This window comes from Rhyacophila brunnea, unplaced genomic scaffold (genome assembly GCF_057557595.1).
Source record: "Rhyacophila brunnea isolate RB1 unplaced genomic scaffold, BYU_Rbru_1.0 scaffold_20, whole genome shotgun sequence".
Taxonomy (NCBI): Eukaryota; Metazoa; Arthropoda; class Insecta; order Trichoptera; family Rhyacophilidae; genus Rhyacophila; species Rhyacophila brunnea.
This window is the reverse complement of record NW_028232860.1, coordinates 15,549,205-15,564,597: the sequence shown is the minus strand read 5'-3', so window position 1 is coordinate 15,564,597 and position 15,393 is coordinate 15,549,205. Positions and strand designations below refer to the sequence as shown.

The following is a 15,393-nucleotide window of genomic DNA, read 5'->3' as shown; positions in this document are numbered from 1 at the left end:
TGTCTGCGTAAAAGTTGACAAAATTTTAGTGCGCCGTAAAAGAATTTTCTTGATGTGTCCCTAATACCTTCCACACTGCAATATGGAAACGGTCGCTCCAAATGGCATTTAGGATGATAATTTACTTTATTACAGTTATATAAAGTTTTGACTGCTCCGTTGAATGTGTTTAACACCGCTGTTTTTTTATATAAATATTTTAACTGTTGTTTTAACCTTCAAACTTCCAAAATTCTCTCAGCCTGTAACCGAATAATCACAATATGCAACAAGCCAATTAATATTTAAGAGCCGAGCTTTAAGCTCCGGCCGCAGCTTCCGTATCATTAATAACTCGAAACAAATGAACCCCACCACCCCCACGACTGGCGTAGGTCAGCCACCCCCGACGTATCCTCTGTTACCCTTTCGTCAACCTTTCGTCAACCTTTCACCCCGCGTCTCTGAAACTCTCAATGTAGGTACCTACCTAGTTCATGAAAAATGTCTACTCTATTTCGCCGGAAAAACGGAACTGTACGTTTGAAGTCTTTCGAGAGTCGTTGAGTCCTAATCATGTTTTTGCTTGCTTCTTTATTTAGCTCAGTGTTTTACTAAGTTACTATCTACTTGGAAAATTCCTTTTGTTTTTGTATACATTTAAAAAATAGTACGTATGGCGAACTCACTTTTGTGGGTGCCGGGAAATGTAGCTAGGTATATTATGTTTAGATAAATTATTCTACAGTGGCACCATGGGTACCACAAAAGCGATTTGCAGTTATAGTGGTATTATTTGCTAGCATTAAAAAAAGCATTGTACAACGCCAATGCACTATAGAATCGCATATGATGCCATTTTAGAATGATTTACCTATACCAGGGATCAGTGTCGAAGGGTGGAAGTATGCTGTAGAAATCTGATATAAATAGTTCAAACTAAACTTTGTCAGTCATGCTTATTTGTTTTCATTGAACTTAGAATGCAGATTGCAGATGTTTTTGGCTAGTTTTTAAATTCTATTAAACCCTGCCCAAAGTAAACCACAATTGATGTTAGAAATGCTATGAAATTATATATAATTTTCAATATTTTACAGAGAGAAGAATATTTGTATCTTTTATTATTTGGTTGGCAGGCTTTAATCGAATTTTAAAACCATCTGCGACTGTTATTCTTAGTTCAATTAAAAACAAAAACTATGACTTGCAATGTGTGTAGATACCTATTGTATTTGTCGGATCTTCACAGCCTACCTCTACTATTATGGTTTGGTTCAGGCAAGGTTTAATTGAATTTTACAAACTAACCAATACCACATGCAATTTGTATTCTTACGCCGGATTCATACTAGACTGACATATCGTGTCGTGATGCATCAGAAGCATATCGGAAGCCTATCTTTTGAATAATACTGGCGTCAGAATAGTGTGCACGCCTTCATACAAAATATAGGCATCCGATGTGCTTCTGATGCATCACGACACGACACGTCAGTCTAGTATGGCTGCGTCATTAGTTAAATTAAAACAAAAATACACATGACTGATAATTTTTAGTGTGCACTATTTATGTCAAATCTCCACAGCCTGCTTCCACCCTTCGCCATTACCAGGGGTGGTCAGCTTGTTAGTTTTTGCGATCGGCTGTTTCCAAGAAATTAGTGATCTGTCTATCATCAAATTCACAAAATGAGCGGAATTTACTCGCTAAATAAAAGTAAAAGAAAATTATACACACATTTTATAAAAACAAAGTGTGTCTTAATATCTGCCACAAATCGTTCATAGTGGAATATGCATGCCGATAAGGACAATTTTAATAAATGTTTGTTATGGAAATCAGTGCACATCGAACGGTGATTTGTCTTCGCTAATTTAAAATAAGATAAAGCTCATTTGCCTAAGCAAATAAATGGAAATATCTGTACTTAAGTACATTATTTATGAAATTTCGCAACATCCCATGCGTTAGCTAAATTACAAATACGTCTACAATCGGCCAAAAATTGCTACGCAATCTACCTGTTGGCCCCTAGCTGACCTTTACCATACTAACAGATTATGCGTCGAGGTTATCTCAAAATCCGTTAATATTTGCTGTGATTTTACTTGATTTTGAATCAGTGAGTATTATTTTGCTCTGATTCCAAGATGGCTCTCGAAATGTTAGTTTCAACGTGTATAAATATTTTTTAAATAAAATAACGAATGTTACAATTTAAAAACTTGTTCAATGGAATATATTAAATTAATGATTCTCCACTGGACTTGGCGTTGAATGAATAGGTATGATTTTGGTTATTAAAGTTCTGATTAACCCATTGTCACCACTAGCTGGATTATATGCGACGCGTAATTGAAATGTCATATATGTTCATACATACGAACGTGTCGTCCCAGGAATAAAACACCCAAATCCATTTGTGCTAACATACTTATACAAAATTCGTTTACATTATTCGATTACCATCACGTCACATTTAACCTGACCTAAATATTACTTAATTTTACTTATAGTAGATTCGTATCAATATTGTCTGTTACGAGACATTTCTCATAACAGGCAAAACACTAAATTGTGTAGAAATCAAAGTAAAATATTGTACCATGTTAATTTTCATTAATATTGTATACTTACATTAAAAAATGGCTAGAAAGCGCGAGGCCCTAACCAGGGGTCGGTAAATCGCAGCTCGCGAGCCACATGCGGCTCTTTGGGTTTTGGCGTGCCGTTCTTTGCCAAATTCCCAATTCACATTTTTTTTTTACAAAAAAGGTATAATTGTTGTCGTTTTAAATCCGTCCATTGCAAAAGTCGACAAAATTTTTCTCCATTTCATATTGACACGAGCACTTTTGAAATAGATTTTTTTTTGTGGATTTAACAAGCAAAGAGTTAAATAGCTCCAAATTTGTAAGTCTTGCCACCAAAATTGAGGATTTGGAGAGAGAAAAATGCAATTTAATTTCACAACACAGCGGGGCGCTCTAAAAGATCTACATAATAAGGTAGATACTACGATTTTTAATACATGGTATAGCTTTCCGAACTCATATTCGAGTCTACATAATATGTATGTGAACAATCATTTTCAAATATGAACAATATAAATAGCATTTAGAGAAGCCAAATAACCGATGAGAATTTGGAGTCGCGCCTAAAATTGAAAACTACAAGTTACAGTGGCGAAGGGTGACTTTTTGAAAGAGGTAGGCTGTGGTAGTAACCATGCATGTCAGATATATTTGCGGGAAATAAGAAGATAACCCAATATGAATAGGTACGCTAAAACGTAGAAATTTCAAAAGCTTAATTGGTTTGTTATAATTAGTTCATAAAACTAAGCAATTAGCTTGAATTACTTATGTATTTTCCTAAACATTTATAAACGTAACATACGCTCAAAATATATTACCTATCATGTATGAAAATATCCGTTGTTGTATATGTATTATGTTCCATAACAATTTATAATTTAACCCGTAAAACTAGACATTTTAAAATACTTCTATATTTAAAACACAGACTTAGGTAGGTACAATATCAGATATCTAAATTGTCTAACGAGTGAACTAATGAATAAATAAAAATCACGAGATAAATTATTTTATATTTTTATCAATACATATTTATGTGATTTAATGGCATAGAAATTATTTTTTTAAATTATCTTTTTATTAATTATTTTGAATAAATGCGCTCTCGCGACGCAAGCGCTAACGAAACAGCTTGCACATTTGTATGCGGGACGCCAGACATTTTGAAATTATGAGAAAAAAACTTCATATTGAAAAACCCGTCGATTAACGCAAAAATAATCCTATACAATATGTGAAGTGAAACGCGGCGTGTTTTATTTTTTTAAACTTTCAAGAGATGCCATAGATGGTGCTTATTGAAATATGGGAAAAGATCGTAAAATTATGACAATTATACGATAAATGTCTTTGGGGCATATTGAATATATTATTATTTGTGATTATATAAATACGTTAATATGAAAATAAAAACTATTTTTCTTAAGAAGGTAGGCTTTAAATAATCGCCTAGTATGGAGTCTTCGCCACTGACAAGTTATATACCAAACATACAGACACTCTCCAAAAAAATGCAAGGAAGGTCATTGTCCACATTAGTTTTTTAAGGAATGCGTGAAAATTGTATGTAACTCATTTTCTGTAAAAATTATATTTATAATTTCAACAATAAAAAAACTTATACCTATTTGCGTTAGTTTTATTCGCAAAATCTTCTTCACTCGATAAATAAACAATAACATTCACTGAAATAAATCATATTTATAAAAATATATGCATGGCTCTCGAATTTTTTTTTAACCGTTGTGGTACTCATATTTGGCTCTTTTGGTCAAAGAGTTTGCCGACCCCTGCCCTAGACGAATATTCTATTGTCCCTTATAAACCGTTGGGGAGGGGGTGATTATCATTACGATTATTTTACTTTAAAAAACTTTTTTAGTTATAACCTACACAATGTAACTATGTTTACTAATCAAGATTATATTTTTTTCATTTTACCAGCAAACAAAATCAAATCAAATTTCATGAATAGTATATTGATAAAATTGCATGACAGGAAAGTACTGATCAATAATTGAACCCTGTTCTAAGACCAGTGGGTCTATTCTATACTTATCGAACACTAAAGTAATAAATAGTATCAAACTTAGGGTAGGTTTGTATCAAAATATTAGCACTTATTGTAACAATTATACGAAGCTGGTTTTTATTGTTGCAATAAGTGCGATATTTTAACAGCAGCAAGATAGGTGCTGTTAAATTATAGCACTTATTGCAACAATAAAAACCAGCTTCGTGTAATTGTTACAATAAGTGCTAATATTTTGATACAAACCTACCCTAAGTTTGATAATATTTATCACTTTATCACTTTAGCGGTCGATAAGTATAGAATAGACCCACTGGCCTGGAAACTAGCACAGCTTATCGAGTACACAAATTATTGGTATTAACGTGTAGGTCGTGACTTTCATTTCGATAATTTCAAACGATTAGATAAACGCGCGATTATACTAAAACGGAAATTAATAATACGAATCAGTATATTTTTTCATTGTGTATATTTTATCTAGTTTTTTTCACACGGACAAAGTCTAAAAATATTGCATTCTTAAGGGGGGACATGCTCGTCCAAGGTCAAAATTGAGTTTTTATTGTATTTTCAAACCATGATCCTGGACACTCCTTAAACGTTGTAGATAATCTATTTATATAATTTTGAAGCCTTATTATCCTTTATGGTTATTTTAAACATTTGATGACTGCATAAAGTATTTTTGTTACATAAAATAGTATTCTTTTAAACCTCTCGCTCTAATGTTTTAGAATATAGTCATATTTCGGTACATAACTGTGCAGTGGTATTAAGATTTTTTGCATTTATTAATTTTTAAACGCATTTATAAAACCATTAGCATAATTTATTATGAGATAATTTTTGTAAAATATTCACGATAAAAAATTATATTGATAATCTCTGTGATCCCAAATTTGACAAGAATTAGACATTGTATTATTCAAAAAATCGGCAAAATTAACACATTTGAAGATGATTCGAAAGATATTTATTATAAGCTATGTCTTTGACCATTCAAGTGTGATAAACATCTTATGAATAATGATTGCTTTATAATAATTATTGACCTAAGAATAAGGTAGTGTTTTTTTGAAATACGCCATTTCTTTTGTCATTCCCCAGTGGTTAAGCTACAACATACGGCCGTAGCCATAAATTCACAAACTATAATTGAAGTAGGGAGTAAAATGATATTAACGCGCGTGTTTGAACATGTCTTCGTCTTCGTCTTCGGCTACAAAAAACTTTTTTTAATATGGAAATACAACATGATTGTACTGTCTTACTTTGCGAGACCCACTATCGTTTTGTCTGTTAATTGAAATCGGGTTTTCATTACAGATTAGGTACTAAAGTAGGCTGTAAATATACATTGAAACTAAAGAGAAATGTATTTGAAATTCGCACCCCGGCGAAATTATCTACCATCTATAAAGGGTCGAGAGGCTTGATGTCGTGTACTCTAAGATGGCTACCTACGTACATGAATTCGATAATTAATTCGGTATATAAGTTTACTTGTGGTGTCCTGACACCATTTACGATTAATGTCATTGTTAAATTAAATGTTATAAATTTTCATTCTGCTGTAAATACGTAGGTATTTTGACTGTTTTATATTTTGACTTATGTAGTAGGTACATTTCTGAATCTTCTACAATCTACGTAAACAATTGAAACTCGTAGACATTACTAAATGGACCGTGTTGTGTTTTCACACTCAGTCAAAACAATTGTTATGAATTTCTACCACATAAACGCCAGTTCAATTATCAAAACAAATGAATTATCAAATTAGGAACGATTAAACATTCAAATAGGCAGATTCATATTACTTCCAGATGGCTTTGAATTAAACCTCTACTGAACTGAACATATATTACTTATTTATTAATTAAACACACAAAAATAACATGATATTACAGCTTACAAGATGAGTAAGATGACATACAATAATAAGACAAACGTTTAAATTAATACATAATTTGGAACAACATCAGAAACAAACATATTAGAAATAATCATAGATAAAATTTGCACCGAACGAGACTTCCACCAATAACTATCGAAATCCAGACGGTGACCCAATAATGTTTAATTCTGATGTTGTTCCAAATGATGTTGCATTTTTAAATCTTGTGTAGATATTATTTATTGTTTTTTTTTCGCATTCAGATACTGTGCTGGGTAAACATGTTTAACGTTTATAATATAAGGCCGTAATTTAGTTAAATTTGGGTTTAGACATTTGGATATTTCGTATATTAAATCCAAACTAATCGCAGTTTCTTATCATTAAGTATATGATAAAATGCTTTCCTTTTAGATCGCAACTGGCTAGCTAGACAACTGATTATTATTTTTTTCTTTTATTTATAGTGTTCTCCAAGGGGCAGTGCGAAACCGGACGGTACCGATTTCTGGCCAAGAGTGGAGGATACGCCTGGCTGATCACCCAGGCCACTCTGATGATGGACAAGCAGCAGAAGCCGCTCAGCGTCGTCTGCGTCAACTACGTCGTAAGGTAGGAGACTCTCCATATCGCATGATTATATTACACTGCATTTCAATAATAAAAAATTCACACATGTCTTTTTTACAGGTATACGTCTAATTAATTACTGCTTTACGTATAAACTGATTTCGGATTCCTATTTGAAAAATGAAATAATCCCGGGCTTTTTTTCAGGAAGTGTTTTTTTAACAATATTAATCGCAGCAATTTTTTTATAATATTGTTAATTCACCGTGAAAGTACTCGTTCGTTAAACAGTACGCAAGGTAGGTATAAAACTCTCTTATTGATTACATAAATGTTTATACTAACCAATATGTATTTTTTACAGGATATTAAATGATAATTAATATTTTTTACAGTTTCCAGGTATATATATTTTTTAAATTTTATTTCAACAAATAGTATTTTGGTATTTTCGATTTTCGAAGTACATTGGTTTATAAATGGACATCGCTTCTGAAAATTTAATGATAACCATGCATATCGATACCATATTATTTCAATAGAGAAACAACTCAAAAAACCTAGTTCCAATATAATTGCGTTTGATTTTTTTGCAGAAATTATTATTTTAATTTTAAAGCCTTAGTTTTGAGGAAAATGTATGTCTTTTTGTTTAGTTTAATTGAATTCAGCAATGCACAATTAAATTTACAATTATTTAATAGATAAGGAATTAATTTAGAAATTCCAATATATAATTGAATTAATGATTAATCTCAGAAAGGGTTTTGAAGTAATTCTTTACTCTTTTACTGAATTGTAATGAGAAGATATTTCTACATCAAATGGCATTATTAACTCAAAACGTTGAAATTTTGAGGTGTTTCCTTATTGAAATTGGTTATCAATATATACATATCGGGTTAAAAGCATCCAAGACCACCTTGATCATCCAATTTGTTTGTGTTTGAAAAATGAATTCTACTTATTACATTAGAAGGATTTTTAATATATGCAAATTCTGGTTCACATTATCTCATTACTATTTGTTCGCAGAATAATGACAATAGATTATTCATACAAGAGAATATTAATAGCTTGTTGTCCTATTCTGTGTAAGTCTACAATTTAATATCAATTGATAATGTATGTAACGAGTGCGTTGTTCATTAATTATAAGTCAATGGTCATTAATAGTAAACTTGAAAGACACATCATGGACAACAGTGTGCGGCAGAAATATATTAATAATTCAAAATCTTCATTTTTAGGATAATTTACCCATTTTTTTAAAGTTAGATTTGTGTAATTTTGCAGTAAATTAATGTAATATCTTGCTTGGTACGTTGAAAGGATGTAAGTAACGCTAACAATGTATGAAGTTAGATTTTTTAAATGAAATCTAATCGTCACAAAAGCTCGTCAGTAAGGGTTGTTTCACGGCGAGGACGAGGTTACTTATATTTTTTGCTACTGTATATGTGTAAAAGTTTCAAATAATGAATACGAATTACATATAACGGCGACCAAGCTTTTTGTGATTATTTTTGCTGTCTTGGACAATGCTTATTTTTAACTTATCAATATATTCACGCACGTAAATAAATCTAAGTATAAATATTATACTTATTTTCATCTTTCAGATTTATATTAGGTATTTTAAATTGTATGTTTTACTTTCCTATTGCATATTTTATTATGTGGATATAACAAGTAATGCAAACCCTACCTTACTTAAATTGACTTGGCTGGTTCTGTCTAATTATTTATCAAAACATCTTTATACTGTTCTATTATTCCGGATGTAAAACCACATAAGTTCAAATTGTTCCATATTTAAAACTGTCTTTTTTTACTATGTGTTTGCAGTTGTACCTACATCACTGCCATTAAATAGGATTATTTTAAATGTAGGTACCTACTATAAAATCACATGTTTAAATATTTTACAGGTCTACAGAATTTTATATAGATACCCAAATAAAAATTCGTCATTGTCACTGCTGACATATTTGTTATATCTAATTATAGTATAGGTTCAAGAAAGTCTAATAATCATATTATTTTTGAAGGTATCAATACTTCATTATGGCATACGCATATACTATTAGGCCCCTTACGCACTGTCGACTGGTCTCTGGCTATCAGGAAATTTTTACGTATGCAGATGGCCGTATCACAGTGCACCGCAAGCTGTTGTATCGGAAATAGATGTCGATAGATAAATGCATATATAAATAAAACACAATACAAAGGGAAAGGTAGAAGAAAATAGATACGTTATTAAATTAGAATTACAATCATAGCGTACTTATATAATATGTAAGTAGATATGTACAATTCTGAATGATAAAAAATAGGTTAGTAAGTGGATGCTCGTAAATATCAAGTCTTACATACTAAATATCTGATAATAATAACAGCGCTATTATCCAATATTTGATCCCAATCAATATTACATCACTCTGCAATGCTCCACGAACAGCGCGTTATTTTTCTAATCTCAATGCTACACGGCCATCTTTTCCCGTTACAACTCGTACAGAAAAATATAATACGTACGATTTACATATAACCCAGTTGGAAAGACTTGTCGACGATAATTTTTGTGTTTCGTTTTAATACAATGTAAAAATATGTATGATAGACATGGCAATTTTATTTACGCCTCATTAGGTAAGTGGCAGATTTCTTAACTTAAAAATTCGTATATTATACCTACTACGAATCATAAATCATGAATATATAAGTCGTCAAATTAAAATATTACGATGATAATGAATTGCCACTTAGCCCGGAAAACTCTGCCATCCCTTTGATGGCGAGTTTTTTTTAGTGCGCTCTCTTTTAAAGAAAGTAATGCAGTAGATAAAAGAAAAATCGTAAGTATTCCCCGGATTTTTCAGTCATAAAAGCTCACTCGGTCCTTTGCTATTTGCGTGGTGTTTCAGCGCTTCGGCTGTTGGTAAGAGGCTTCACTTCGCCCGTGTTAGCTAGCCTCCTTTGTCGATCTGGCGAAAGCGCCCTGTGGATGGCAAAGCTTTTATTGAACATATTGTGGCGTGTAATTCCATACAAATTCTTAACATGTTTTGGATTGATAATTATATCACTGATGTGTGCAGTTGCCTGTTACAGTTAGCTGAAACACCTGTCAATATTCTTAAATCAAAATTGTATGATTAGTAAGAATATTTCTTTCATACCATATTTGTATACCTGTATATTAGGCTATCAATCACGGTTGATTATATTATCATCTTCATTATACTTCTTTAGATACCGCGGTGAATTTTGCATTCAAAGTTTTTTAGATGTCACAGTTAATGTCCAGGTTTTCGAGGCTTGGTGAGAACGGGATTTATAATGTGTCTTGAAAAGTGTGCTCTGTATTGCGCGAGATAATGGCGGGACACAAAGTGTCTTAAAATTGGTGAGAGTAACGTTTGTAGAAAGAAAAAAAAACAATTGTAATTTAATACAGTTTACGGATATGTTTTTTTTTATTATAATTGACAATATATATGTCTCTAATTCAAAAATAAATGTACCTACCTATATTTTTTATAAAATGTGCGTTCATTGAAAATTCGATTTTTTTTAGTAGTAAGTACCTACTGTTTATGATTATTTTTATTATTAAAATGTTGTTAGAAAAATGTTTTCCTAAGCTACCGTAAATATTTTTGAAGAATCGTAGATTTTAAGTTTTTTTTACAGTTAAAAATCATCGATTTTTCTATAAAATAAGAATGTGCATAACTTCGAATCGAGTTATGGTGCGGTTACAATTTTATTGATTCCAAAGAAAATATCTATAAAATACAATACAATACAATAATCAATGACCGCGTATTTTACATTGTAATTTTAATTTTGAATTAAAATCGTTTTACTATTTTTAGTTAAGTGTGTATTAATTATATAAAATAAAAATTGACAGTAATATTTATTAATTTGCGCTGTTCAAATTCACTCGCAGGTGCATTACGACCACCCATACTAAATCATAGCAGCTGTTGTTCGCTAACGCGATGTAATAACAATATCTTCTCATTGAAAAAGATCCAAAATTGACGTTATTTAACTCTTAACTGTATTAGACTTGTACCTACGTACCGTTGTCAAATTTAAAAACAGCATAATTTTCGATACCCACGTTAAACACTACACTACATTAACACATATACAACTCCTATCGGTAAATCAAATACACTAAAGGGCAGAAAGAAATACTTAATCAATATTCAATGTTGCACAATCGAATTGACAGGACGATTTCGCGTAACCTCAATCCTTTCCATTTCCAACCGTCTCGCCCGGCTCACGCACCCCATATTGAGAGCAGCGCTTCTCCAGCATCTGGGGCGCGTCCTATTTACCGTTTGAAAGCGGTTGGGGTCGCGACCCGCCCTTAATTCGCTTTCCGGGAATAATAATCTGTAGTTTATTTTATTTTCCCGGGAGCACTATCGGGTTGTTACTGTCATCCACAAATGCACTCTACGTGTAATTCCTTTTGGGTGGATGATTTAATCATTAATGTGTCGTATCGATTCAATAATATGGACATTTAAGGTCATTTCATAAGGTCGTAAGGTCTTTCATGTGATTAGCTTACCACCCGGGTTATTCATTTATAAGTATCAAATGGTAAAGTATGGACTATGGTTTCCTATACTTTTTCAATGCTCACTGCGCCCTTTTCGTGGATACGTTTATCTCAAAAAATTCTCATTCCACCTAACAAACTATAAACTAACTGATACAGAACACCAAACCAACAATTCCCAAATCTCTATTTCTTCAAATATACCAATTTTTAATGCGAATTTGAAGTCTGAAATTAAATATATTTTATTTGAAGTAATCAACACTTATCTAAAAGAACTAAAAAAAAAAGTCAGGTTTTTATTACTGTGTGTATTATTGATTATTAAAGGTGAAACTTATCAGTCATCATGATCAGCCAGGGTCGATCCACTGCTGAATGAAGACCTCCACTTGTTCCATACATTCTTCTCGGTCCCTAGTTGCTTGTTGCGAATTACTTCCACCGAACTTTGTTCATCTATGCGGCAGGTTTTGGGGCTAATTCTCACGGCGCTTCAAGTTGTGGTCGTTTAATGCACCCTTTCACACTGAAGGCTATTCATTTTTTGAGTGCAGTATAGGATTAGACATACTTTTTGTTTTAGTAAAGCTGTAAAATGTCAAGTAGGTATATTAATCTCTACATAATGTTTGCAGTATTATTATTATTGTGCAATTTTTAATTCGTGATGATCGATATTTTCATTCCAGGTGACAGATGTATTAAATTAGATGAACCGTAAATACCATACATATATGTACTAGAACTTGGGATTACAATTCCAGATAGAATTTTCAATCTCTGAAGTAAACAAGAACAAGTGATATTGTACTAACTAAAAAACATACTAACATTAATAATTAGTAGGTACTTCCTTGATTGATCTTTTGGTTTATACCAAAGATGTTATAAAAATCTTCTTCCATACTGATGGAGCCAAAATGTATGAAATTGACGCAGAAAAAGACCTTTGATCCACTGATTAAGTTAAATACGGATGGCTTCGCACTGCATGTATATTTGCTGAGAACTTCATACTACCGTTTTGACATGTATTTACCAATTTTCAAGACAATCCGTCACGAAAATTCGTGAAAAATCATTTATAACTGCACTCGAGTAAGTAATGAGTTAATGACAATGAAAACAAAAAATGGCCGCCATTGCTTTAGTAGAAGTAGAGCTAGAGTAAAAATCAGTACGGCAACTGAGCGATATTAATATTTATGAAGTTTACCAACACAACATAACAGAATTAACGTTCGAAATTAATTACACGTCCGATCTGCACCGCGATTTCCTAACTATCGACTCGTGTGTCAGCCGACGACATGACGTAATTGTGACGTCAGCCAATACACGCTCGAGGCATGCCACACAGTGCTCACCATAGATATTATTATGATGAAACACCTATATGTGTATGGTGACAATGAATAACGCCACTGTCTGACCAGCGTTATTTTCTCGAATGCTATTATCACTCCGGTAGTACGTCAAAATGATGTCATATGACGCCATGTCGACCGGGCGGCTTGCACTCGCAAGCTCTAACATAGGGCCCCTGTTTATAAAATTTCGTTAATAACGGCATCCATCTTTTGTGATTTTGTTAGAATGTTACATTTTTTAATATTGTGAATTATTAGTCGAATAAAGCACAAGGGATCCCGCATTTGAAAACCCTAGTATCAACGTGTTTTTTCGTGTAAATAAATAGCAGTCACGCGATACCTATATGATGGGGGATACTTAATTTTTAAACGATTCCTGGTAATTTACAGATATAACTAGAAAGTTAATATCAAAAGACACGTGATGTATGGAGACTTAATTAAAAACTAATTCGATAGTACCATTGAACATTGTTATGTACTTTAATTACACCGGACATGAAATTTTTATTCAACTCATATATGAAAACTTATTTGATAGTTTCTTTATCAGAAAATATATAGCTATTTGAAATAAGAATTTTTATCGTAAGTGATAAGTATATTTACCTATTAAATAAATTACAATATATTCGAGCACAATATAAATAAACTATAATCTAGATTCTAGAATCTATGCATTTGAAAAAAAAAATATATAAACAATCTAGGAATATGTGTTGCTTTAACATACAACGGAATTATGAATTATCGCATATTATACCTAATATTGTTTAACTTTTAAAATTATTCATAGTCATCATTATTTTGTGCTGTGTCATCCAGCAAGCTGATCGGAAAGCGAAGACATGGACTGAGGATGTGTAATGTTTTGACCCGTGTGCTTATTTCGTATATGCGTATTTCTATTTATAACTTCATGCTTATTATCTGTCTACACTCTCCGCCTTACGGTTTAATGAATGAATGCTTAGCAGTGGCGAAGGGTGGCTTTTGAATGAAAATAGGCTGTGGTAGGTAGCTGAAAAAAAATCCTCGGACAGCCATATTTACTAAATTTAAATATTTTTTCATTTATCATAAAATATTATACTTATTTTACTTTTTTATCTTTAATAGATATTTCATTTTCAAAATTTATGCCCAACCGCGAATCGAAATTCTACGGCACATTAGTTGAGCTTCTTAGCCAATAGACCGTTGGCGTAGAGGTCGCCACGCGTGAAATAACGTATAATATACAACAAATATATCGCTGTAAAAGATCAAATTTCATAAAAGTTCATTTGATATCACATAATATTATTTCATACATTTCTTTTCATAATACACGGTCTACTATTTCTCGTAAAAACGTTAGGCTAAAATACCTACAGCCTCCGGGCACGCAAAGTATGACACTAATAATTCCAACATAGCGTGCGTGTTTTTTTACACAACGTATGTATGTTTTGTATGATTGGCTGACAGGCAACCGGACGGGTAACCAAAATGACAATCAATTAATTTATAATACGTGCAGACAAATGTCATTGTTGGTAAGCAAATTAAATTATTTTCGTAGAATATAATATAATACAGTTAAATTATCTAAATACGTTAATAGGAAATTACAAATGATTTTTTTCTTTAGGAGGTAGACTTTAATTTAAATAATTTAGTCTGGTGTGTGTGCAGTGTTGCAACATTTCTTGGGATTCACTAAATATTAGCAGCGCAGAACACTAATTTTATTCTGCCGAGTCTGTTTTGTATATCTAATTTTGTTTTTTTTGTAGTTTTTAATAATGCATAATATTAATGGAACAGTGAAAAGTTTTATAAGTATACTTTCAAGGTTCCATATTTCTATTATGTAATTTAAACAAGTAACCGGCACTTTGTGTGTCAAAAGTTTTAGGAAATGAGTTCACAGAAGGCTCTGAAAATAACAATTAACATAATATAATATTATACTTGTATATAGTGCTACCAACGGAAGTTTAGCTTCTTCCCGTATGTAAAATACACTACAGACATACCTACTGATACACTCTTTCGTGGGTTTGCCTTGTCTTGTCAAAATATCATCGTTTAAAAAAGATTAATAAATAAATCTTAGTATCTCTATTAATTTATTCTTTTCAGTTGTCTGCTAATAGGGTCAAGTTAGAAGGATACCGATATTAAAATGATTATAATAGTAAGTTATACCTGTTTATTGATATCTCTCAGCTCCGGCATTCCTAAAGAGGGCGGGAGAAGGCGGTTGGCGGTACCCCATTGCTAAGATGGGTAGGAAACATTTAGCGAACACGTGTTATTATAGAATGAAAACATAATATTTGGCGGCGTCGACTTGGTT

At 32.1% G+C, this 15,393-nt stretch overlaps 1 protein-coding gene across 1 annotated transcript in view; it reads left to right on the top strand.

Moving 5' to 3' along the window:
- LOC147071275 (uncharacterized) overlaps positions 1–15,393 on the top strand; it is a 329,897-nt gene that overhangs the window by 156,595 nt on the left and 157,909 nt on the right. The window contains exon 7 of the mRNA XM_085948056.1: positions 6,980–7,124. Coding sequence (XP_085804182.1) covers positions 6,980–7,124 — 145 coding nt within the window. The remainder of the gene's footprint in view (positions 1–6,979; positions 7,125–15,393) is intronic.